The 24,765-nt window shown below is 34.1% G+C and overlaps 1 protein-coding gene across 1 annotated transcript; it reads left to right on the top strand.

Annotated features, from left to right (window-relative positions):
- Window positions 1-1,142: 1,142 nt before the first annotated feature.
- Window positions 1,143-24,694, top strand: LOC101742363 (clavesin-1). The gene is made up of 6 exons (XM_004930849.4): window positions 1,143-1,300; window positions 2,719-2,962; window positions 13,403-13,559; window positions 13,889-14,031; window positions 22,225-22,386; window positions 22,594-24,694. Exons 2-6 carry the CDS (start codon window positions 2,735-2,737, stop codon window positions 22,777-22,779), a joined length of 876 nt encoding a protein of 291 aa, XP_004930906.1. The 5' UTR covers window positions 1,143-1,300; window positions 2,719-2,734; the 3' UTR covers window positions 22,780-24,694.
- The last annotated feature ends 71 nt before the right edge of the window (window positions 24,695-24,765 follow it).

Here is a 24,765-nt window from a genome sequence, read left to right as displayed (position 1 = left end):
TATAATGTTAGATCGAGGAATTTGTCCCTTAGACTTTGATCTTATATAAGCATATTATTATCATATGGCTGTCATGCATTAATCAATGTTTAAATCATTCTTATAAGTCATCTAGGTAGGCGCGTAAAAATTGCATTAGTATTGCGTGAAAATTGCCTACGAATAATATTTTTTATAATTTATCTTGATTTATCAAAGTGTATTTTCCAAATATAGGATCAAATTGCTGTCAAACAAATTCGGGAAAGTATGTAGTTACGTAGATTCAAAGTGGCATAAATGTTCCCGCTTAGAATTGTAGTAACAAAATTTTATTTTATGATTTTAAGTTAACACTATTTAACAAAAATATCTCAAAGTAAATTTCGTCGGAAGTTTATTTCATTAAAACGTATCTAAATGGTACAAATATTAAATATTATTGTCTATCATCTTCTATTGTGCAGACTCGCATTCTCAGTTTCTTCGTATATGTTAGGGGCGATATGAAACTATGGAACGTCTTGTAGTAAGCTGCAGATAAGTAATAGGTACATTAGATGGATCAATGAAGACTGCTCTGGGTGGTTCATTCTACAAGTGTACCAGGAAGGCCACGATGATACGGTGACCGATGAATGGATTCCATATCTGATTGTTGGTAGTATAGTGAACTAAGATTAAGAAATTAAAACTGAAAGTACAATGCTAACTAACTCTAGTACTACTCCGAAGTCAGAGACCATGTGTGTGAGTGATAAAATGGATAGAAACAGTAATAAACTGATCTAATAACATTTTAATGCCATGCTAATCTAATTCTAATTTTTTTTTAATTTTTTTATTGCTTAGATTTGTGGACGAGCTCACAGCCCACCTGGTGTTAAGTGGTTACTGGAGCCCATAGACATCTACAACGTAAATGCGCCACACACCTTGAGATATAGTTCTAAGGTCTCAGTATAGTCACAACGGCTGCCCCACCCTTCAAACCGAAACGCATTACTGCTTCACGGCAGAAATAGGCGGGGCGGTGGTACCTACCCGTGCGGACTCACAAGAGGTCCTACCACCAGTAATAAAATGTCTAATCTAATGTTGCTGTAGTGATCTTTGGATTTTAATGCTCCTTATCAGCTTATTATTATTAATTTCATCCCTTAGTTCATCAAGTTGTGAGATTCGAGGGCACAAAGCGCAACGCGTGTTATCGGCAGCGTATATATTGCGCATTGGAATGCGCGCGCGCACACTCGCTTCCTTCGCGTCGTACGATCCGTCCTCATTACAATTTTGACTGGTGCGAGAGTTGACTAGCGAGGTTAGTAGTTTTTCGCTATTTTCATGTTTTCAGTGAATTTTAATTTAGTGAAATAGATGTTCCTTTGTGAAACATTGGTGTTGTGTACATTAATTGTACTTTATTTGTAAATTATAACAGTGATTTGTTTACTTTTCATTGTATATATTTTAAGTAAAAAAACAGTTTTCAATCATGAAGTATAATTAATGGTTTCAGTAAAAATTTTGCTGATTTAGTATTTTCGTCTGAAAATATTAAAACAGTATTTAAAATAATACAATCTTTTTCATTGTTGTTTGACTTTAACAAATCGGAAATTAAAAAATATCCAGCAAAGTTACATCTTGTAGAAACATTTTTTTTTTCAATATTTATCTGTTTAATATATTTTTAACAAAAACAAATCCGATAGAAAATCTTTAAATAAAACTGTTACTATTTAAAATTGAATGGTACCTACCTATATAAAGTCTATAAGATCATTAAACCAACTTGTTCTAAAGTTACCTACGTCATAGCCGTTATCGGACTTATGAATTATAATGAAAATATATTCTTGTTATTATCTAAAGACGATTAATCTAGATTAATACTAATACAAAATCCGATAAGGTTATTTGCATAGTGACTGTTAGCATTAAGCTAAGTTCTCTAAGTGTAGGTATATCAAACTTCGGGGACCACAAAACCAACTTCATAGCGAAAAAAATACGATACATTTTACTACTGATCATATTTGGTTAAGTAATTACAATAAGGGAATAGTCAATTTACAAATAAATATTAAGTCTTAACTACTTGCAATTTTCCGACAGCTAAAAGAAAAAATAAAATACCTAATATTTTTCTTTTTATTCACGTTTCTTAGTAGATACGTTTAAAAAATTAACATACTTGCTGCTACTGAAAAACAAAACATGACACATTGACAGATTATCAACAGATAACTGGATCCGTTTCAATTAATCGTATTCGCAATTCGCGTGGCGCCTTACAAGTGGAAATTCTGCAATCTCGAGATTGATGTATTTTTATGCATCTTTGTTTAAGCACGTGCGCCGTTTGAACGCGTACAGAATTTACAATTACTTCTTAAAGCCTTGTTGAGACCGTCGAATCATAAAGAAATCTTTAATATTCATTTGCATAAGGGACATTAATAATTTAATATGACACTGGTATCATTCGAATAGCCCTGTGTTTACACAAATCGTATCTCTCATGAACACGTATTTCGTTGTCACTAGCTAGTTTAAGGGTTCTCCTTAAAATCATCATTTTAACAGAATTATTTAACATAGTGAAAATTTATTAGAAGATATCTTAATTAGCTCGTAACATACCTCTAACCCCGCGTATTCTGAGATGTTTACGGCCTTTGATCACGGAGTGACAGTTAATTGTTGAAATTTATAGAACTATTTTATTGTTATCAGGTAGCTTGAAATTACAATGAGTTCAAGCGAGTTCAGATTAGAGCGCAGCGTGGAGCTCTCGCCAGACACCAAAGAGTTGGCGGAAAAGGAGTTGAGAGAGACCCCGGAAAGAGTACGCGAAGCCTTGGAAAGGCTAAAGGAACTTCTTAAGGAAAACAAAGATTTGTATTTTCCAGACGACGATGAGATACTCACGATTTTCCTGAGACCATGCAAATGGTATCCGGAGAGCGCTCTTGCATTGGTAAGTAGGTTGTATTTACTATTTACAAACATACATAGATTTATGTTATTTTGAAAACTTCGTCAATATAAAAGACTGATTCAATAATTTAATATATGAAATGACAAAGAAATAATTTTGCGGTGCTTTTTTTTTCTAATTAATCATCAGTACCCACTGGTGAATTTTGTAACGTTACATTGCTCCGGTTACGTGAATTTTGACCATGTTGCTCTCGCATCATTGCCACAATGCTTTCATTTTGTAATACGGATAAAATTTGTATTACATGCGCACATTTCGACATTTATTACAGTAGAACGGCTAGTGACCTGCTTAAAAAAAATATTTCATTATTGTTACTGTTTCGATTGTGATTCAATTTAAGTACGCGTTTATTAACGTTAAGAAAATATTCATCATTTTTTTTTAAACACATAACATTTATGAGCGTTAAGAACAACAAATCAAGCAATGTTAATCGTCAATTTCAACGCGGAACGTTAGTAATGTTACAGCCTAATAAATTTTCGTAACATTTAACAACATACTACATAATGTTTTGGCAACAGTACTAATAACACCCCAGTTATTAGCGTTCGGTTTAGGAATGATTTCGTTGCATTTGTCCTAGACCCCGACGTTCTCATGTCTACTAAAATCAAGGCCCGTCATTATGCGTATGTTTAATAAGGGATTGTATAATTTTGATGTAGAAACAATAAATGATTTTGTATTTCGGTTAAAGTTAATTTATCGAAATTAGTACGCTGTACAGTTAATTAATTACCTTTTTAGGTTGTTTCTGAAGATTTTGCAGAGACAAATAGTAGACTCAAACCGAAAAGTCAATATGTCGAACTAGTATTAATGCTTTTACTTTTTTTACTCAATTTTTTTTTAATTCAAAATATACGCTTGGTTTTACGTTAATTTGTCTACACATTTAGATGTCTCGTCCATCTCATTAATACACAAAAAAAGTCTAAACAAGCTTAGCACAAATAACACATGCAATGATACTTAAAAAGGTCTGAATTAAAAAAAAAACTGACGAAACTAAATTATAGCTTATAATATTGTAAGTCGTTATGCACTTATCCGCACGTCATAGTACAGGTATATCATAATTATCATTAAAGTTTATCTAAAAAGATCTCGCGGACGATCTCCAATACGATGGACCGACCTCGTAAAATCTGTGACTCACTCCAATATAAATGATTGCTCTCACTCTGCGAAATATCGTGCCACATGGCGTCGCATCGTGAGAGCATCGGCATCGCAGGATTCGACTGATGCATGACCACGACCACTCTGTCAAGAGTGTACGACTAAGAAGAAAAAAAAGATACAATTCTTCTGAACTCCGTCTAATCCAATTTATAATTTAAGGAATTAACCTACTTAATGTAGCTTTAAGAGGCACAGTGGTAGTATTTTACTGTTCACTTCCACATAATTCAAAGCTATTCGAAGCTCTCGGTTTATGTACGGGTATCTCAGTTTATGAGATCTATTTTGTTGACTCTGATTGACACTTTCCTAGTTGACACCACCATCCATAAATGTTTTTGTTATCAGTTGACAAAAGCTTTTTGTTACATAGATAAAAACTTAAAATGATATGTGGTTACAAAGAATAAATGTTGATGGGTTTCAATGTGCACACATGTGTCCTATGTCCATATATGCCGCGTCCTTTTCCGGAAGAGCGAGATAAAAAAGCCAATGTCAAAGTGCAAATTTTATCGAGCTTTGATAACAACGTGCCTTATCTTTGTCCCCGTCAAAGCTACAAAAACAATAAAATAGATCTTTGAAAACTTTTATTTAAATGAATTTTATTGAACTGTAACTGTAACAATAGGCGGGCCGTAAGCTCCTTCACCTATATATGAAAGAAATAATACATATCGACGCTTGAAAGGCAAACGTGACTAAGCGACAATGCGTGAACTTTACAGTAGACTAATTTAAAGTTGAAATACCTGAAAAAAATTCTATTTTAACGAATCTAGCTGTAGAATTGAAATTATTTTAATAGACTTAGAAATAAAAAATTTTTGCGCATCTAATATGGTTATTGCCTATCATTTATGTACAAAGCAGTTATTGTCGCTTAGTCACGTTTGCCTTTCAAGCGTCGATATGTTCCAAGAACTTGTTACAGAAAGTGAAAATGTTCGTCATAAGCGATGTCATGACGGATGCCTGATCCAGTAAATGTACACTTAAGTCTCCGGAACTGAAGTTTTATATAAAATAACTACATATTAACGCCAAGGATTCTCTCTCGCGTTCTTTCGCGCTACGTTCATCCTTAGATCTGTTTACTTATGTAAATGTTGTGATTTATTTAAATGAACACGCAGCCTCCAATGTCATTGGTTTCTAAGACTAATCATTTGCAGTAACACTAACGATTAAGTGTTGAACCGGACATCGTAGGAATTCTTCTGGTATTAACGTTTTTTTTTTTAAATTGCATAGACGCATCACTGCTTCTCGATAGGAATAGGCAAAGTCCATCAATGCAATATAACAACCGGCAACTAGGGATACCATTTAAGTTATTTTGTATTGTCTTGTTTTATCCCTCTGTAGTTCTTAATGCTGTCAGTCGTGCGTGATCACGACTTCAGAAATAATATAATAACAATAAAAAATGCTAAATTAAATCGTAAAAGTACTTTTAATTATGTCTAGGACTAGCCAAAACTGAAGGGGATACTAAGGCTATCATCCTTTTGATTGGGTTATGTTTTTTTATTGGCGCTTATAGGTTGATGTGTTTACGCTCTGGCTGTTACTTAATGAATGAATGAATGAATGAATGATTTATTTTATTTCAGACAACAACAAGTTCATATGTGTGTAGTACATAGTATCATTGAAACATACTTAAAATTAACAAAACCAATAAAATAAAAAAGATACATTTATTAAAAATAATTATCAGTTTACCGTAGCCTGTAGACATGGCGACGTGAATGCCACCATCCACCTTGATACACGAACTCAAAGCGTTAATCGTACTACTTTTCAAACGAGAACGAGAGAGAGAGAGAGAGAGAGAGAGATTGCATCACTGTTTCGCGGCAGAAAATAAGCGGGAGGCAACTATTGCTAACCCGAATTCGTATATCCTATTCATACGGATCACCGGTTTCTAGACATTTTCACTTCTATACAAACGTGCTCGGGTAATAATAATATGTTGCTTTGAAAACTACCCGATTATAAGCGGAAAAGTGGAATGAACTTTCTGGAAGTATAGAAATTATCAACCAAAACAGATATCAATGCGAATTGCTGCTCGTTTCGAGCCACATACATATTTAGAGATAACGAAGATCATTTAAATGAGTCAATTATACGAGAGTTACTAGCAATTATATTTTGTGGGTTTATTAGTTAAAATATTGTAGTGTCTAAATATGGTAATCTTTACTGGTGGTAGGACATGTTGTGAGTCCGCACAGGTAGGTACCACCACCCTGCCTATTTCTGCCGTGAAGCAGTAATGCGTTTCGGTTTGAAGGGTGGGTGGGGCAGTCGTTGTAACTATACTGAGACCTTAGTTCTCATATCTCAAGGTGGGTGGCGGCATTTACGTTGTAGATGTCTATGGGCTCCGGTAACCAGTTAACACCAGGTGGGCCGTGAGCTCGTCCATCCACCTAAACAATACAAAAAAGATGGTTGAACAAATTCATGGTCTACCTGACGTTATGTACTTACCGTAGCATATAGTCAATGTCAATGCTACTATACACACGAGATATGTGGTCGATGTTTTAATGGAATATATTACGGATGATCGATCAATCGACAAAACAAAACGTTAAGTGGTCAAAGTAAATAAGTCAATTTGTAAATACTAGATTTACATAAACGCTGATGCACTACATTGTGTTACAATTACGTTTTCTACTTAGTCTGTATGTAAATTATGTTCGATTGAGGATACGTTAAAAGTAAAGATAAAATAATGTATTATATTAACGTAAGAGATCAGGCTTCGTAAACACTAAAATTGCTCGTACAATTGCACGGTAAATTGATTTTTATAAAATACTAGCCGCACTCGCCCGCTTCGCTGGACATTTAAAATTAACATTATTATTTATTGTCATTATTATTAGGGAGTCCAACACTCATATAAATATTAGCCTATCCGTATGTATTTTCTACATGGATACCAAGTTTCAAGTCAATCGGATGCATGGTTCAGTAGTTATAACGGATAATCCGTAAAAACCATTGTAGATTTATATATTAGTATATAGATAGAGCATTGTAATAAAGGTATTGCGTTTAATTTCTTAGCGTCATTAAGTTGGCAAGCTCGTCTGTGCGAAGAGAAAATACGGTTCAGTTCGTATTCTTTTGTCCCTGTATGATGATAGTGGAAACCATATTCTTGTAGCATACGATCACTCTTTGTCGTTGTCGCTTCACTATGCTTGATCAAGAGACATAAAATTGCGAAAATTACTCATTTATTCCGCCGTTTTCGAGTACATATCGACGCTTGAAAGGCAAACGTGACTAAGCGACAATGCGTGAACTTTACAGTAGACCAATTTAAAGTTGAAATACCTGAAAAAAAAATCTATTTGAACGAATCTAACTGTAGGATTGAAATGATTTTAATAGACCTAGAAATATATTTTTTTGCGCATCGAATATGGTTATTGCCTATCCGTTATGTACAAAGCAGTTATTGTCGCTTAGTCACCTTTGCTTTTCAAGCGTCGATATGTATAATAGTAAATTAGAAATGAATCTCATGAGTAAAACGAAAAAAAAGGAGGTAATTGAATTTTTTGAAAGATCATCCAAGAAGTAATTATTTAATTGGCTTTATGCATACACATACGAGCTCAGGGACTATTTGATAATAAGTTTACAGGAGCTCAAAGATATCACAATAGCACATATCCTATGATTTTGAAACAATATTATAGATTTGTCAGAGCATTTCATAATCTAGGTAAAACAATAACAATGAGTTATTTCAAAACAATAAAAGCCTTGAATAGATTACAATAAACGGCCGTCCAAAGGGCAGTGAGTGATCTTGTTTGTGTAATATGCTTCTAATGTAAATAACGTAGTTACTATAATCATAGGTATTGTTTGTTTTATTAGAAATGTTGTTATTTGAATGGTTACATTATCATATTATACGTTAATGCAAGGCTTTTGCTGAATACTTCAATTTACTGACAATACAAAATTATTAATAATATATATTCATTATAAATATATAAAAACACAGAATAAATCCATATATATATATATATATACATATTTATTTTATTTTATTCAATTAAATTTATTTTATTGCAAATACTGCCCCGAATTTCATTTTCTAATGGAAGGAAGCTTACTTTAATGAGCAGTATTATTATTATATTGATTAGTAGTTTAATTGCCAAACATCTGCGGCTCGTGTCCCTAGAAATGGCGAGATAAAATACATAAAAGTTTTGAATTAAAATCAAACTCTTTGAACCAAAACGTTCAGCAATATCGGATGTTTTGTATTTGAGTGATGGTCGAGTATACAAGGTGAAATCAATGGCAATATATATTGCAGCAGTAGGCAGCGGCTTAGCTGTGAATCTGGCATTTATGATGTCTATGAGCGATGCTGATCACCCACCGTGGTGAGCCGTATACGCTATCTGTCTCTATCTGCCTTTATCTGCCAATAACAAATAAAATAACAATAAACCAACAACTTTGGCTTTGAAGTCATTCTAGAAGAGCAACCATCATCTCTGCCCGTGGTAGCGCAATAGATGATAGGTCGCATAGTTAGATAGATGCCTGTGGTATCGCAATAGAACCTCTGAATGCTCAGCAGCCTTTTTTGAGTATTATGCCGGTGAACTGCGATCGTCAACTGGCAATTCATGATGGTTCTGTCTATTTCTACCGGGAAGCAATGTTGCGTTCCTATTTGATAGTTCTGAGGTGAATCAGCTATACAATACAATTGAAACTTCTATCTCACCTAATATTCCATTACGAATTACTTCCACGGTGAATGAATAATGAAGATCAAACTTGCAAAATTTACCATTTCTTTAATTGGTGGTAAGGTACCTTGTAAACCCGCACGGATAGGTATCAAGACCCTGCCTATTTCTGCCGTATAGCTGTAATGCATTTCGGTTTGAAGGGTGGGACAGCCTTTACACAGTAAAATGGAGACTTAGAACTCTTGTCCAAAAGTGAGTAGTGTCGTTTATGTTGCTGATGTTTATGGGCTCCGGTAAACACTTAACATAAGCTAGTTCATCTTTCTACACAGTGAAATAAATAAAAACTTTATACACTGTATTAAACAATGTATACCTACAAGCGCACTTCTGTTAAAGTTTTATAATCGAATAAATCAATATAGAATTCAATAGTCGCTTTGCCGTGAGTCATTCAACGTATATTTTTGTAATTGACATGATAACGCAGATAACATTATAAGTATAATACCTAATAGTTATCTGCATATGTGATGAGTGAGTTCAGTGGCTATCAGCCTGTCGTGACCCGGATACTGCTTGCAATTGCATTTCATATTATTAAAGCGTTGCGTTATAACCGTTAGTCTTACGGTGCTTAATAAATGATCTCTCATATTAAGCTTGTTAGTTGTAATACTTACTTACTGACTGACTGGTGGTAGGACCTCTTATGAATCCGCGTGGGTAGGCACCACCACCACCAGTAGTAATGCGTTTCGGTTTCAAGGGTGGGGCAGCCGTTGTAACTATACTTGAGACGTTAGAACTTATATCTCAAGGTGGGTGGCGCATTTACGTCGTAGATGTCTATGGGCTCCAGTAACTACTTCACACCAGGTGGGCTGTGAGCTCGTCCAGCCATCTAAGCAATAAAAAAAATAAAATTTTTTTTTATGGAAAAGTTGTGAAACCACTTACTTACAGGTTCAAACCTCTGTATCTTGCCGACACGTATGTGAATAACATTATTTTATCTTTGTCTCTCTTGAGCTAGATCCAACCTCTATTCCTTTGGGATTTCTCGATCCGTGGTTTTATATTTTTCACTTATCTTTATACATTTTACATTTTGTCGTAAATAAGCATAAAATACAGAGAATATCTTGATAACTGTGTTGATAATGGTTTTGACGATAAATCAATTACGTCATCGATGTAAGTCAAGTCTGTTCTGTTCAGAGCCGATGGTTCTTTGTAAGAAGGGCAAAGATTATCAACCGCTTTTGTTATCTCTGAACGAAAATGGGAGATGTTGGCAAAAACTGAACCGAAAAGCTGAGGTCGAAGACACAAATCAGTCTATATCTAGAATACAGCAAGTATTTATCTACTGTTTTATCATGTGTTTTGTTTACAAATATCAGGTTCTTGACCTTTCAATTAATTACAGTTGAGTATGTCAAATGGTACAGTGGGTATAGTTTGTTTTATAAACTGAGGATTCGTTTCCCGAATCAAATTACATACTGAGTAATGAAAAGAGCGAGTTGAGATTATTTTTATCGGATTTAAATTTCTTAGAAGTTACAGATTAGCTATAGTGATAACTAGCTGTATCCATCCGCTTCGCTGGGCATTTAACATTAACATTATTATTTCTCACTCCCGCAAATATTCTCATCATTAACGCCTCACAACTGGTGTAGGGAGTCCAACACTCATATAAATATTAACCTATCCATTAAGTACATGTATTTTCTACATGGATACCAAGATTCAAGTCAATCGGATGTATGGTTCAGTAGTTATAACGGAACATCCGTAAAAACCAGTGTAGATTTACATATTAGTATAGATACTTAGTATTCTTGTTTATTCACAAAATATTAGAAGCGCAACTCCTGTTTTCCAATAGCTTACTGACAAATGAAATCGTTTTTTTGTTTGTAACACAGCTGCAGCGAAACCACGAGTGTTATTTTTAATAACACTTAATTACAATTGCTCAAGTCAGCGACACGAGAGTCGCTGGGTGGCCCACTGCCGTAAAACGCAATCGCAATAGTTACATGTTACTCAACGTAGTTCTGTCGATCTTTTAAGAGTGACTGACATCCCTGACACGAATGGTATCATAGCAATTATCGTTTGAAAACCTAAAAAAAAACACGCTATATACTTGTACTTCAAGAACCTGTTACATTAAATATATTGAGCTCCACCTTGTAGTTTTTCATCCATTATTCAGGCAGTTCGATAAATCTCCCCACTTAGTTTTATTATAGTCTGTATTTTATATATATTTTACATCTAGTTTGAAATTGATACGACAAACGGAGATCGGCTAGAATCGACTTCCAAGAATTGTTTAAGATTGTTACGACATCATGGAATAAAGCTTAGTAAATAATGAATATAAAAAAATGTGATATTAAAACGGAGACCATTTCTCGTGACACGTACCGTATATATAGTATAGTATATGTATAGTTAAAGTGCTACTAATAATTAGAAAAAAGATAACGATTGAATACTTTGAAAGAGATTATTGTTTACAGATTTTCTTTGGTATACGGTTTATATAGTGAAGCTCTCAAATATATATTATTAAGCCAATCTAAAGTTATGCGGTGTCATCATTTATCTAATCTGTAAAAGGAATATCATAAGACGGAACTTCTCATTCTAGAATCTAATTTATCAAAGAAATCTGTATTTTTACAAGACTACTTTACTTTGAAACTGTAAGTGAAGTAAGAAAAACTTTATCAATGAATTATGACAATAACAGCGTACAGTAATATCGGTTATTATAATTTCCATTGTTTTTCTTAAATAAAACAAAACTCGTTCATCATTATGATAACAAACACAGATTGCAGGAGGCCAGCTTGAAATGTCAATATTATTTTTTCACACATCACTATCGTAACGAACACACCTACTGATGTTTATTAATCAGACAAAGTTATTTTTTTTTTTCATAATAATTGATGTACTGACGATTGAGCGAACTACAAGTCTTCACATATTTTTTTCCTACTTAGCTGAGAGCCTTGAGAGGCTATTTCAGCGTAACTTTAACTAGTAGGTGAGCTGACGGGGCTCAAACCTGACGACGTTGCTAACACGAACCCTAGCAAGAGCCGTGCTTCGCAGAATCTACCACCGGATCGGAAACGCGACCCACTGAGAAGATCCGGTGAGAAACTTAGTGGGCCGTTTCTGAGGGTTAATTTACTCGTCGAGCCCTTCGTCGCAAGCGACGGGTTCGACGAGAACGATGACCGGGTCTTCACCAACGTCCTGCCTATTTCTGCTGTGAAGTAATATGTGAAGTTTTCCAGTTTGATGAGTATGAGAGAGATGACATGATTGAGAAATTAATCAATCTGATGTTTAAATCAGTTAAGTTATTTACAGAAAATTTTTCATTTAGCATTGTGACAACGATGATTGTATGATTAAGCATTTAATGAGAAGAACGTTGGAGGAGGAGCTTGACAGAGTTTTGATGAATACGTATAAAGATGAATGAAAATGAGAAATGCTCCCCCTCCTGAGAAAAAAAGAGGGAAATAGGCAGTTTTTGCTTCATTTTTCTCTGTTCAATTCTCTGTTCAATCTTCAAGAAGAAAATCTATAGTTCTATAATGTAGTAATATCACGTACCTCGATGTGCTTAGCGGTTCTTCCCCCCTTAAATTCAAATTTGTACTTAGGGCGAATGAAAAACATTACATTTTATTTCGAATAAATAGTTGTTTGTGTCACTTCCATAAAACACCATTCAACTTATACACATGTATATTCGTTGGTACATAAAAACATGAAGCAGCGACACTATCGTATTTACTATAGCAGAAATAGCAGAAGTGCTCTGCATTGCCTGGATCATGTTACCATGATAAAAATTTCCAATGTGTCAATTCGTAATCGAGATAAATTATTTTTTTCGCAAAATATAATAGTTTCAAGAATTGAGTTTAAAAAAAAAAAAGTAAATATATCCAAATGTCGGTTATTTTTATTTTACTTTAGGTCTACTAGTCGTAGGTATCTAGGCTGTGAGCACATATCACAGATTGCACGGATTAAATTGTTTTTAGTGTAATCTCGACTAAATACCTACCGGTTGATGTACAAAACAAATCACAATCATTACGGTAAATTACATATTAACTAAATCGTACAAATAGTACCTAAGTCTGAGCTGGATTGTAATCTAAATGATATAAGCAAACCCGTATTAATGTACATAGCGAGCGAGCCTCCAAATTGCCTATTGAAAACAAAATTACAAATTACAATCTCTGCTGCTCTTAAAACTTTGATCTCATATCTTAACGCTGGCGGTATCGCGTTGTTTATCTGTGGGCTTCGTCAACCATTTCACTCTATAAAGGCCTTAGTTATTTTATTTTACGAATAATAAAACCAATGCGTATTATATAATATTTATAAAATAAATTTCCATTCCCAGATGAGACGCGTGGCAGAATTTAAACGCGATAATGCACACTTGTTAGATGGACTACTTCCTGAACATGAGAAGGACGCCTTTCTAGACCATAAAGTGGTGAATGTGATGAAAGGTCGCGACAATAAGGGCAGAAGAGTTTTAATCGTTAGTGTTGGAGGTGAGAATCTGAAACGAGTAACGTCCGTGTTTATCAGTTGACCTAGTTGTTAATAAATTAAATGAATAAATTATTTAGTCAAACAGCGTTTTGGATCTACGCCTGGCATTGCTGAAGTCCTTGGGTAACGGTAATCACACACCATCAGGTTGGCCGTATGGCTCGTCTGCTTACAAGAGTAATAAATAAAAATTACTCAATAATTATGACTCGATCTTGGATTTGGATTTTAATGAATCAATAATTACCGGTACCTAAACAAGATCACGCCGGATATACTTAAGAAAAGCATTCTCCATATAATCTAAGCTGAATGTAATGTTTTTAAGGTTCATGGGACCCGAAGAAAGTAAACGCAGATCAGCTGTTCAGACTGTTCTATTTGATCCACTTGGCCGCCATACTGGAGCCCGAGTCGCAGGTCAAAGGCACCGTTGTCATCATGGACTTCTACAACATGGGATGGACACAGGTGAATACTTAATATGTTTTTTTAAAGGTTATGTGTATCATCAAATAGGGTGACTCATTCAATCCATGAACTCCTCCATATCTGACAACCAACGTTTACGAACGCTTATTTCAAGCTCGTTTTTTGGAAAAATTTAATTACTGATTAGTAGGTCCTATTTCAGGACCGCAAACGTTGGCTAGGTACCACCGTTTTGTCTATTTTTGCCGCGAAGAAGTGTACGTGAGTAGCAATATGTTTTCGTTCGATTGTATATTTTATTATCTAATGTTTCTGTTTTGGATTGTAATTGTATGTATACTCTGTTATTATCTAAGTCGTTATTGTATTTGATGTCTCAAGGTGAGTGGCGTTAAAAAAATTGCGGTGTCTATCAGCGGTGGTAATTATTTAATACTTAATGGACTGAGACCTCATCGCCCTAGCTACAGAAAAAAAAAAACTTGAGAGGTGTCAAGGGACTCCCGGATGGAACGAAGTTCCTTTCGATTAATTAGTGGAGGAATTGTAATAAAATTTTATTTTTTTTAAGTTATAATATATATTTTTTATTATTAACAAATATAATGTTATATAAACTTAATCAGTAATATTTTATAATAAAAAAAAAATTGTACATATACATAAATATAATTGTATAAGAGAGAGAGAGAGACAGAGAGAGAGACAGACAGAGAGAGAGACAGACAGACAGACAGAGAAACATGCGACGCCGCACAGCTTACAATAGTTTACTACAGCAAAAAGTGTCGTGACAACTTTTCGTAAGAATTTTTTCCGTCTAGCCCCCTTTCACAACGCGCGATAAGGAACTTCGTTCCAAAAACTGGCAAATCATTTATTGCATTAAATCATTAAGGTCATTTCACATAATTACGTAAAAGCTACGTTGGTTTCTATATTTGATATTATTATCGAATAATAATTATTATCTAAAAGATTAATTCAAATAATTTTTTTTTGGAAAATATGTAGCGGAATGGACTTTCAATGTACTAAAAGAGCCACAATCACACTTCTTGATCTGCAAAATCATTCAGTACAGAGCAGGTATTTCAAATGCATACATGTTTGGGTAAATTAATAATTATTTCTAAATTTTATTCTATCGAACGATAGTTATGCAATCAGTGCTTAATTTCAACACTTCAGTTTTAATGTAGATTTCAAACGAATATTAAAAAAAGAAGAGTTCATTGTTTTAATTTTGTCAAAACTTCAAGTTCCTTTGTGTTGTTTGTAAACAATGACGAGTAATTAGTTTGGCTGATCTTCAAATCTGTTTTAATGTTACGTTTCAAAATGTAATTCGCATTCAAATAATATAACAGCGTAATAATTAATGTTTGTAAAAATTTACACGGAATTTATTAGAGCAGCCCATTTCGATTCAAAGGATCACTAATTTCCCGCTAATAGTACGAAAATAAAATCAAGTTATGCTAGTGTCAAAATTTGTAAATCCAAGTAGGATCCATCATTATTACCCGTACCGTGCGTGTCTTTAACCAATGATAAAGAATTTTAAATTCTTCCTGAATTTGACAATCAAGGTTGATCGTATGCTAAAAATGCGACAAATCGTTTGGAAATTTCACAACAGGTACCTTATGAACGTATAAATGTATAAAGGCGATATATAATTTTTAAAACCATTGTTTCATTAGTATTATTTTCAAGTGAATACAATAAAATGATGCCGCGGAAATGCGTGCTGTGTTTATGTACTTAAATGAGTCATACAAAGTGCCCTAACAAAGGTGAGAGGTACCTAGCCCAAAGTGCAATAACACAGAAAGGCGTGTGTTTGTTTGCTTGCCGAACAAAGAAATTAACAAATACTTTGTTCTCAACGTGTCAACGATGTCTCTGTTCATTGTTCGGCTCTTATCTTTGTTTATGTTAGGTTATAAAATATTTAAGTGCCGTATACTATATACAAAATGTAGAGAACATTATGTTGTCTCAACGAATTGAATATGAGATTTTTTAAGTTATTTTGATCCTATTTGGATTTTATGAATAAAATATCCATGTAGATTAAAATAATAGGTAATATCTTTAGAACTGTTAAGAACATTGACACGATTGTTTTATAAACCAAATATGTAAATATATTCATTAAAATCTACTTATTGTCAAATCTAAGCCTTGGTCTAGTTACAAAAGTTCTAATAACTAAATGGAATGCTAGTTTTCATTATTTTCAATGAAGGTGATTATTTCTATTTTACGTTTCTATCATTGTTTTATATATCAGCTTATCAGTTTTCAACTATTTATTAATTGTCTGATGAAACATTTTTCACAATATCTATCTCAATATGGATATCTTTAAAGTCACAAATGTCGTCTACTACACTTTAAGTCGCCTTGTTTATTAACTAAATCGGTATTATGTGTAAGGTTAACGTTTATCTTTCGATTATTCATAGGATTTGCTGAAGACTAACATAAATCATATTTGAGTTGTGACTGGTCATCAAATAGCAATGGCCAGTTACAAATTTCATTAATGCGAAATCATAATGTACCTTAATATTAATAAATTAGAAAGTATAGAATAAAGTGATTATTTTATTTCCAATACTAAGCACAACAGCATTGGTATCGATAACATTGATACATTTTAAATATTCGATATTTTGTTTCTATGTACTAATTTTAGTGTAAATAAAACTCTTTATAGCACGATTATACTAATAGAAATAATGCATAAGAATATTTAATCTTTTGTCCTTCTTTCATATTGTGGCGTAGTTTTATTTATTGTTAAGATTGATTTTATAGACACATAACATGATATTTTATGTTTGTCTATTTTAGAACTACATACATACTTAATGCGGTCATAAAGTAGGCGACACGTAATTAAATATAACGAAAATTTTCATATAATGTATCTTAAATTAAATTCCATTAGTTGATATATTATTACTCAAGCCCCTTTCTCTTCATTTTGTAAATAAGACGACATTATTAAAATTTCTATTAATAGTCATTAGAGGTAAAAATAATATACGATATGAGAATCTCCTTATTTTTAAATGAAGTCAACTAATGAGAGAGAGAGTATTCTTTAAAAACAATTAAACAGTGCGATACATTAAACGCAAAACGTACAATTGGCGGTAATGAAAGAAATAAAAAGTAAAGTTTTCCAGACAAAGATTCAGGCAGATTAGGCCAGATTTTGGCATTGCTGAAGTCCATGGGCGACGGTAACCACTCACCATCAGGTGGGCCGTATGCTCGTCTGCGTACAAGGGCAATAAAAAAAAAATTGATCAAAAATGAACATTACAGTGAGCAATTTAGTTAATTAATTCTTTGAGAAAGGAAAAAACGTCAAGGAAACAATTACAAGTGGAAACGCAACTCGTAACGCGTTTTAATTTGAAGGAAAATGGTTCACTCAAGGGACATCACGTACTGCCCAACATCTATTTGTTTCGATGATGCAACCAATCTCATTGTAACTGTGACCGATAGGTACGTAGGTGCTGATTAAATCGCTTATCGCGATAATTTCTTCGTGGATTAAGATTGGATTTTAGAAAAAGTATCTAAATAACAATTTAAAAGTATTATTTTGGTAAATCGTGATAACTTCATCGAAGATTGTATCTAATTTAATGATTGAAAAACATTTCATTTTGTTTTTTGTCTTAAGAACGTCTTATCAAGCGCAAACTTATCAGTGTGCTTAGTGCGAGTTTTTTAACGTTCTCGAAATCGAAAAAGTTAACTCTAATTTGTGTGCAGTTGGAACAGTGCTCGTAGCGGTAGACTTAGGCAAACGTTCCAAATCCATTCAAATTTGAGTTAACTTTTTCGATATCGTCCTCCTTGCGTCGGTTTCCTCATTACTGAGGGTCGTGGTCATGGCCTTGAAACAGATTGTTTTTTATAGTGCACCGCCATCTGTTCCTATCTGCAGCTGAGTGCAGAGCATCGTGCAGTGTGGTATCCAGGGCTGCACGAATCTGGTCCGTCCAACGGGTCGGGTTCCTGCCTCTTAGTCGCTTGCCCTCGACCTTTCCAGTGACCATCAATTTCTCTAAGTTGTCACTGTCTTTCCTTGCGATGTGGCCAAAGTATTCAAGAATCCTTCGCATGCAAATGGTGGAGAGTCTAGTCCGGATCTTCAACTGAGCTAGGATGGATAAATTGGTGCGGCGTGCGGTCCATGGAATACCCAACATCCTCCTCCAGCACCACATTTCGAAGGCATCAATCCGATTGCGGTCAGCTTTCTTTATAGTCCATGTCTCTGCTCCGTATATGAATATTGAAAACACTAGTGTGCGGACTAGGTTGCTCTTGATGTTCATAGAGATATTTTTGTCCTTCCATATTTTGTCCAGCTGAGACATGGCACCTTTTGCCATCCCAATCCGTCTACGAATTTCCGGTTCACAAGAGCCATTGTTGCTGATGTTGGAGCCCAGGTAAACAAAGTTGTCCGTTACTTCTAAATTAAGTGTACCGCTGAGCTCCAGTCTGCCTGTGCGATCAACGATCATGACCTTTGTTTTAGATCTGTTTATCGCGAGTCCGAGGTCTTTGCTAATGCGCTCCATCCTGTCCAAGAACTTGCTCATCTCGATTTCGCTGGCTGCCAGGAGAGTGGTGTCGTCAGCGTAGCGTAAGTTAGAGATTTTACAGCCTCCGACGGTAATACCACCATCCCATCCATCGCATGTTTTCCTGACGATGTATTCGCCGTAAATATTGAACAGGATGGGTGACAGGATGCAGCCCTGCCGCACGCCCTTGTGAAATTTGAACGAGTCAGATGCAGTCCTATCGATTCTCACTACTCCCTGGCTGTTGTAGTATAATGACTGAAGGAGTGCAGTAAGGTGGCGAGGGACCCCCAACTCTGTGAGGACATCCCACAAGCAGTTCCAGTCAACACAGTCAAAAGCCTTACTATAGTCAACGAAACACATGATGACCGGCGTGTCGAATTCGTAGCACTTTTCCACAATCTGTCTCACGTTCAGTATTTGCTCCCTCGTGCACGTTTCGATATCGAGAACGTTAAAAAACTCGCATTAAACATGCACTAAGCACACAGAGTAGTCTCTCCTGAAAAAAATATTGTATTTTTAAAGATTTTCTCAGAATCTCACTCAGTTCCTCATAAAAGTCCAAGTAGGTTTCAATGGATATAAGGTAACATTCATTTTCCGCTACTCTGGTTCCGGCCATACTTTACATTGCCATTTTAGGAAGTAAGTATTCAAAATAGTGTTAGAAGATCAACATTTTACGCAAACTTCCGGCCTTTGTCAAATTTTTGTAACGTTGAAGGAAACAGATTGTCCTTGACGCCTCAAAAGGAATGCTCAACAAGCATCGTTAGGTAAATGCTGTAAATTGTCTAAAGTTATACTTAATGTCGTTTAACTAAATCTTATTTTAGTACCTTTACTTAGGTTTGAACCACCGTATAGCTCATCTTTATCATACATTAATACCCTTTAATTACTGGTGGTAGCAATAAAAAAAACATTTGACGTCTCAATAATATGATATGCACGCTTACAATATGATTAAACTTATTTTTCAATAGAATTGTCATTTCTATGTGCCTAAAAACTCAGCCATTTTCAATTTGATCTATGTATCGTCCTCTGCGGCTTGCCACAATTAGGTCTTAATGATAAACAATCATCTTGAAAACGAAGATCTATGACACTGGGTAATATAATGCTCCAATTAAAATAAGTACTTAATACGAGAACTATATAGTTACAGAATTAATTAAAAACATACTAGTGTTTATCTATCTCGAGTTCAGATTAATTACGCGGATATACTAGCTTTGATCAGGTTTCGAAAACAACAATATTTACATATAGTAAATGTACAAACAACTTATCTTGTTGGTCCTAACATTTATTGAAGCTGTTGTCAACACGTCTATCGTTTTGTTATCTGTATGTTTGTTAAATAGATTTATTGTATAACATTTATTTAATTAATCACGTGACTACTTAATTTGTATTCTAGTCCAAGATTTAGGAGCCGTATTGGGTTTAGCAATTCCGGAGCTGATATATTTATTAACTTTTATGATTGCTCATCTACCCACAACTTTCAGAAAAAAATATCTCAGAACTCTTGGATACTGATAGGAAGCAAAAAATATTTGCTCAATGGAAATTTATTAAATACAAATCATAAATAATAAATAAAATGAACCGTACAAATCTCCCTAAAAGTTTTTTTTTAAAAGCGTGAAATAATTACTTCATATATTGATGATTTTTTGTTGTTCTACGCCTTCTTCTAAGTCTCGTATTTTCTTGATTTAATATTTTTGTAGTTGACTTAATTATCTCCACAGTATCGCCTCTTCTTATTGAGCTACATAACACATTCACAAAAGTTTTGCCTAATTGATATCAACCACATAAACTTATATTGAGCCAATGCTTTTTATTTTATTTTCAAAAGACAATTATTTTGTTACTAGCTGACCCGGCAGACTTCGTAGTGCCTCAATCGATAAATAAAAGACCTAAACTTTTTTATAAAATAAACTTAAAAAAAACAAAAGGAATCCGTCCGACGGGGGAAACATCAAAGGAAAAACAAAATTGTTTTTTTATATAATTCCGAGCAATTTTCATATTTTTTCACCTTTTGAACCTTCTCTGGACTTCCACGAATAATTCAACCAAAATTAGCTAAATCGGTCCAGCCGTTCTCGAGTTTTAGCGAGACTAACGAACAGCAATTCATTTTTGTATATATAGATGATCAAGGTTATTCAGCAAAGGTGCAAGATCTGATAGAGATTCATGTAGTATTTTCTTTGTTACCTGTGAGTCTGCGAGTCGCAAGACTAAAAGAAAACTTAATTTCTATGTTGGATTACTAAATACTATTAGAATTATGCGATTACGTAGGAAGTTGTGTTCTAAAGATAAGCACAAGCAAGATTAGTTGCGGAAGTAGTGGGAATGTTTATCAATCTTTCGAACCCATCGTATCGAAATCAATTTAGGTACAGCATGAAACATTTTACGTGCATCTTTCGTTTTTGTCATTCGATAGTTTCTCTCACGAGAGCTTCAAAAGGTTCTAACTTGTTCATTTCTAATCGGATATAATATTCCTGGTGTTTAAATTTTGTAAATTGTTCATGACTGTCATTAAAATAACATAAAAAATAATCAATATCCTAATTGTCAATGGTTATAAATTGTATTAAACCTTAATTTTGATACACAACTTTATTTCTCAGTATAGTTGTGTAAGAAATCTTAAGTAAATAAAACGTAATTGTCTTAATATGTGTATTGATTAATTAGTAATTATGATTCATTTTATTTAAGATTTTTAAAATCATTAATTGAAGATATGCTTTTATTGTATTGTAGAACGGATTTTTTTATTGCTTAGATGTGTGAACTAGCTCACAGCCTACCTGGTGTTAAGTGGTTACTGGAGCCCATAGATATTTACAACGTAAATGCGCCACCCACTTTGAGATAGAAGTTCTAAGGTCTCAGTATAGTTACAACGGCTGCCCCACCGTTCAAGCCGAAACGCATTACTGAATTACTGCTTCACGGCAGAAATAGGCGGGGTGGTGGTACCTACCCGTGCGGACTCACATGAGGTCCCACCACCAGTAATTACGTAAATTATAATTTTGCGGGTGCTTGGAAAGTGCTTTTTTTCCCACCTATCCTGATAGCTTTGAAAAGCTATATTAGGTTCTCCTTGACGTGTAGGTGAGCTCACGGGGCTCAAACCGAGAGTGTTGCTAACACTGGCTCTAGCAAGAACAGTGCTTCGCGGAATCTACCACCGGATAGGAAACGCGACCCACTGAGAAGATCCCGCAAAAAATTCAGTGGGCTGTGTCTATGGGTTAATTCACTCGTCGAACCCGTCGCTTGTGGTACTTAAAAGCACCGTTAATGGATTGGGAGGATCTGTAATGACGTGTTTAGGGCGACGTCGACTGTTTATCATTCGGCCCACAGGTTCGGGTATATAATTCCCGGTGGCCACGACAAGAGGGTTTTCATGTTGTGCCGCTTTTTTAAAGCTGAGTCAAGCTCCAGGTCATCATGGAGATCCCCGTTCCTTAGGAACCATGGTGCTCCGACGGCTATCATGAAATTTGGAAAGTGGCAACGCCAAATTATTTTTATTCTATTGTTACAGACAATGGGTCTAACGCCTGCGTTTTCCAAGAGGCTATTAACGTTCATCCAAGACGCCATGCCTCTTCGCTTGAAGGAGGTGCATTTCGTGAAGCAGCCCATGATCTTCAACGTCGTATGGAACATGTTCAAGCCTTTCATCAGGGAGAAGCTTAAGAATAGGGTAAGTTTTTATGTTATAGGTATGTTATTAAAAATCTTGTAGAATTAAAAACGAATTAATTTTTCATTTTATTTGTAAGCCCCTGAAAGTTTGCTATGTTATCGTCGAACTCAACAAATCTATATTGATTCTGTAAGGCACTCTCCCTTATGAACGGAGCAATTGTATCCGTGCTACTTGACGCTGACTAAGTTTAATTAATTCCAGATTTTCTTCCACGGTTCCAAAATGTCTTCTCTCCATAAGTATATGGCGCCCAGTCACCTACCCTCGGATTATGGTGGTGAACTTCCGGCTATCGACTACTCCGGAGCCGACTGGTATCCGGTCATCAACGAAATTCTGCCTCATGTGCAGAATTGGAACAAGTACGGTTTCGTTAAAGACTCTTAGATATTATATAATTAAATTATCGAAACAAACTAATGAAGTAGAAATTGTCACATTATAAATATAATTAATATAATTTAATGGGATATTTTTCAAATAATAATGTTTAGTGTTTATAATGTAATAGCTGTTCAAGTAATAATGTTAAATTTTTTATTTAATGGGATATTTTTCAAAAGACAAAATATCATATAATCTCGTACCAACATTATTTTGATTTTACATCTATTCTATTTCTCTCAATGATAAGTTATTGATTTTATACTCATCGTGTTCTCCATTTATTAATCATATTCTTCATTTTGAAATGTAAACATCTTCAAGATATCGCTTTGATCGTATATTTTGATTCGACGGTGACAATCACCTGACAATCTTAAATTTCTTTTTTTTTTCATTTTCTGTTGAGATGCTACCATTCTTGTTTAGCTAATATTCTCCTTAATTGTTTTTCTTTTATACCAATAGTTTCTTATTTATTTTCCGTTGTATATCTTTCTTCCATTCATTGTTTCATTTCGTTTGTTCTCATCCATAAATTTTTATCGCCTTCTATAAATTTCAATCAATCAATATTTTTTGGATTTCCAATCACGTTTTCTACCTAATATTTATTCGGTATGTCATTGTGTTAGATAGCAGTATTTTTATAAATAGCCATTCCGCATTTGTCTCATAATATGTATGTTAATTTTTAGTTTCTAATTAAATGTTCAGTGTATGACCAGCATTACATAAGGTGTTTAGATATCGTGAATTTTAAAAATTATTTTGACATGTGACCTTTGGATACTGGGTTATGACGTAATTTTAATTTTTATAGAATTCGGGGATATATATTTACGACAATTGCATTATTCATTGAATTTGTTTTACATAATTGAATTTGCCAAATTAGTAGTAAACGTAGAAGAAGCATTGCTAGATTGTAATTGTGATTTATAAATTGAGATTAATCTGCAATGATTTTAATTTACAATCTATTGTAAATTAAAGTTTTCAAGACGCATTACGTTAATGTGAATGACACGAGTTATTTATAAAGTGATACGCACTATGCAGTATGGATCTCCTGCCTGTTTTTGCCGCGAGCTATGCGTTCCGGTTCGAAGGGTGGATTAATCGTTTATTAATTACAAATTACCAATTTTATTTCATGTCTCACGCCTTTGGGTGGCGCCATTTTAAGAGTTCGGACTGTAATAACAACGGCGTAGTTGTACGCAAAGTAATTAATGTTAACGTTTGACCAATACCTTGCGTATTTGAGAGATATCCGTTTTTTGGAGTGGGTGTATTAACTATCGGCAGCTGAAAGTCATTTTTGGTTAAAAAACAGTAGTGTATATTAAATATATGCTTGTCATTGGTTTCTGATATTATTTCTCTTCATTCTTAGATATGAAAATTAATAGTTGCTTTCATTTCATTCATTTTCGTAAAGGCGTTTATGAATAGGAGCGAATTTCATGACATGTCTTAAAAAAAAATTTTGTCGGATTTTTGTGGGGTTACTTTTAATTTTTAAAGTTTATTTTACATGTCATACTAATATTAAGGCTGTGATCCACAGTGTTTACTGAGCCAGTAATTTAATAAGATACCAAATGTAGATTAGTAAGTTCATGACATTCTTATAGTTTTAAGATACTTTAATTAATAAATATGTATATCAAAAACATACGTGGTTTTACAAATTGATGGATTAAAAAAACATGAATGTTGAAAAACACATTTTGTTTTAATATCTACTAGTAATAACGAAAAATTTATAAATGCGTGATGTTGTTGTGCCTTTAAAATATTATCGTTAATGCTAATTAAGATGAAAAGAAAATCCCCAACTTGCTCAATATTTTAATACAACACGGATGCAAATAATGTATTTTGATAGATGAAATAAACTTTCTTTGTAATATATTTGTTTTTTAATTCACATCATCGTATATAATTATGTCTTGAAGAACTAATTGAAGCAATTTAGCTTGA

Source organism: Bombyx mori, chromosome 4 (assembly GCF_030269925.1).
Source record: "Bombyx mori chromosome 4, ASM3026992v2".
NCBI classification, from domain to species: domain Eukaryota; kingdom Metazoa; phylum Arthropoda; class Insecta; order Lepidoptera; family Bombycidae; genus Bombyx; species Bombyx mori.
This window is presented reverse-complemented; position numbering and strand designations above follow the sequence as displayed.

What these genes read in the sequence shown, in the direction of transcription:
- LOC101742363 (XM_004930849.4), top strand. Translation starts at nt 2,735, where the DNA reads ATGAGTTCAAGCGAGTTCAGATTAGAGCGCAGCGTGGAGCTCTCGCCA. An exon ending in CGGAGAGCGCTCTTGCATTG is followed by an intron (nt 2,963 to 13,402) that starts GTAAGTAGGTTG and finishes TTCCATTCCCAG; the next exon opens with ATGAGACGCGTGGCAGAATT. An exon ending in TTTAATCGTTAGTGTTGGAG is followed by an intron (nt 13,560 to 13,888) that starts GTGAGAATCTGA and finishes AATGTTTTTAAG; the next exon opens with GTTCATGGGACCCGAAGAAA.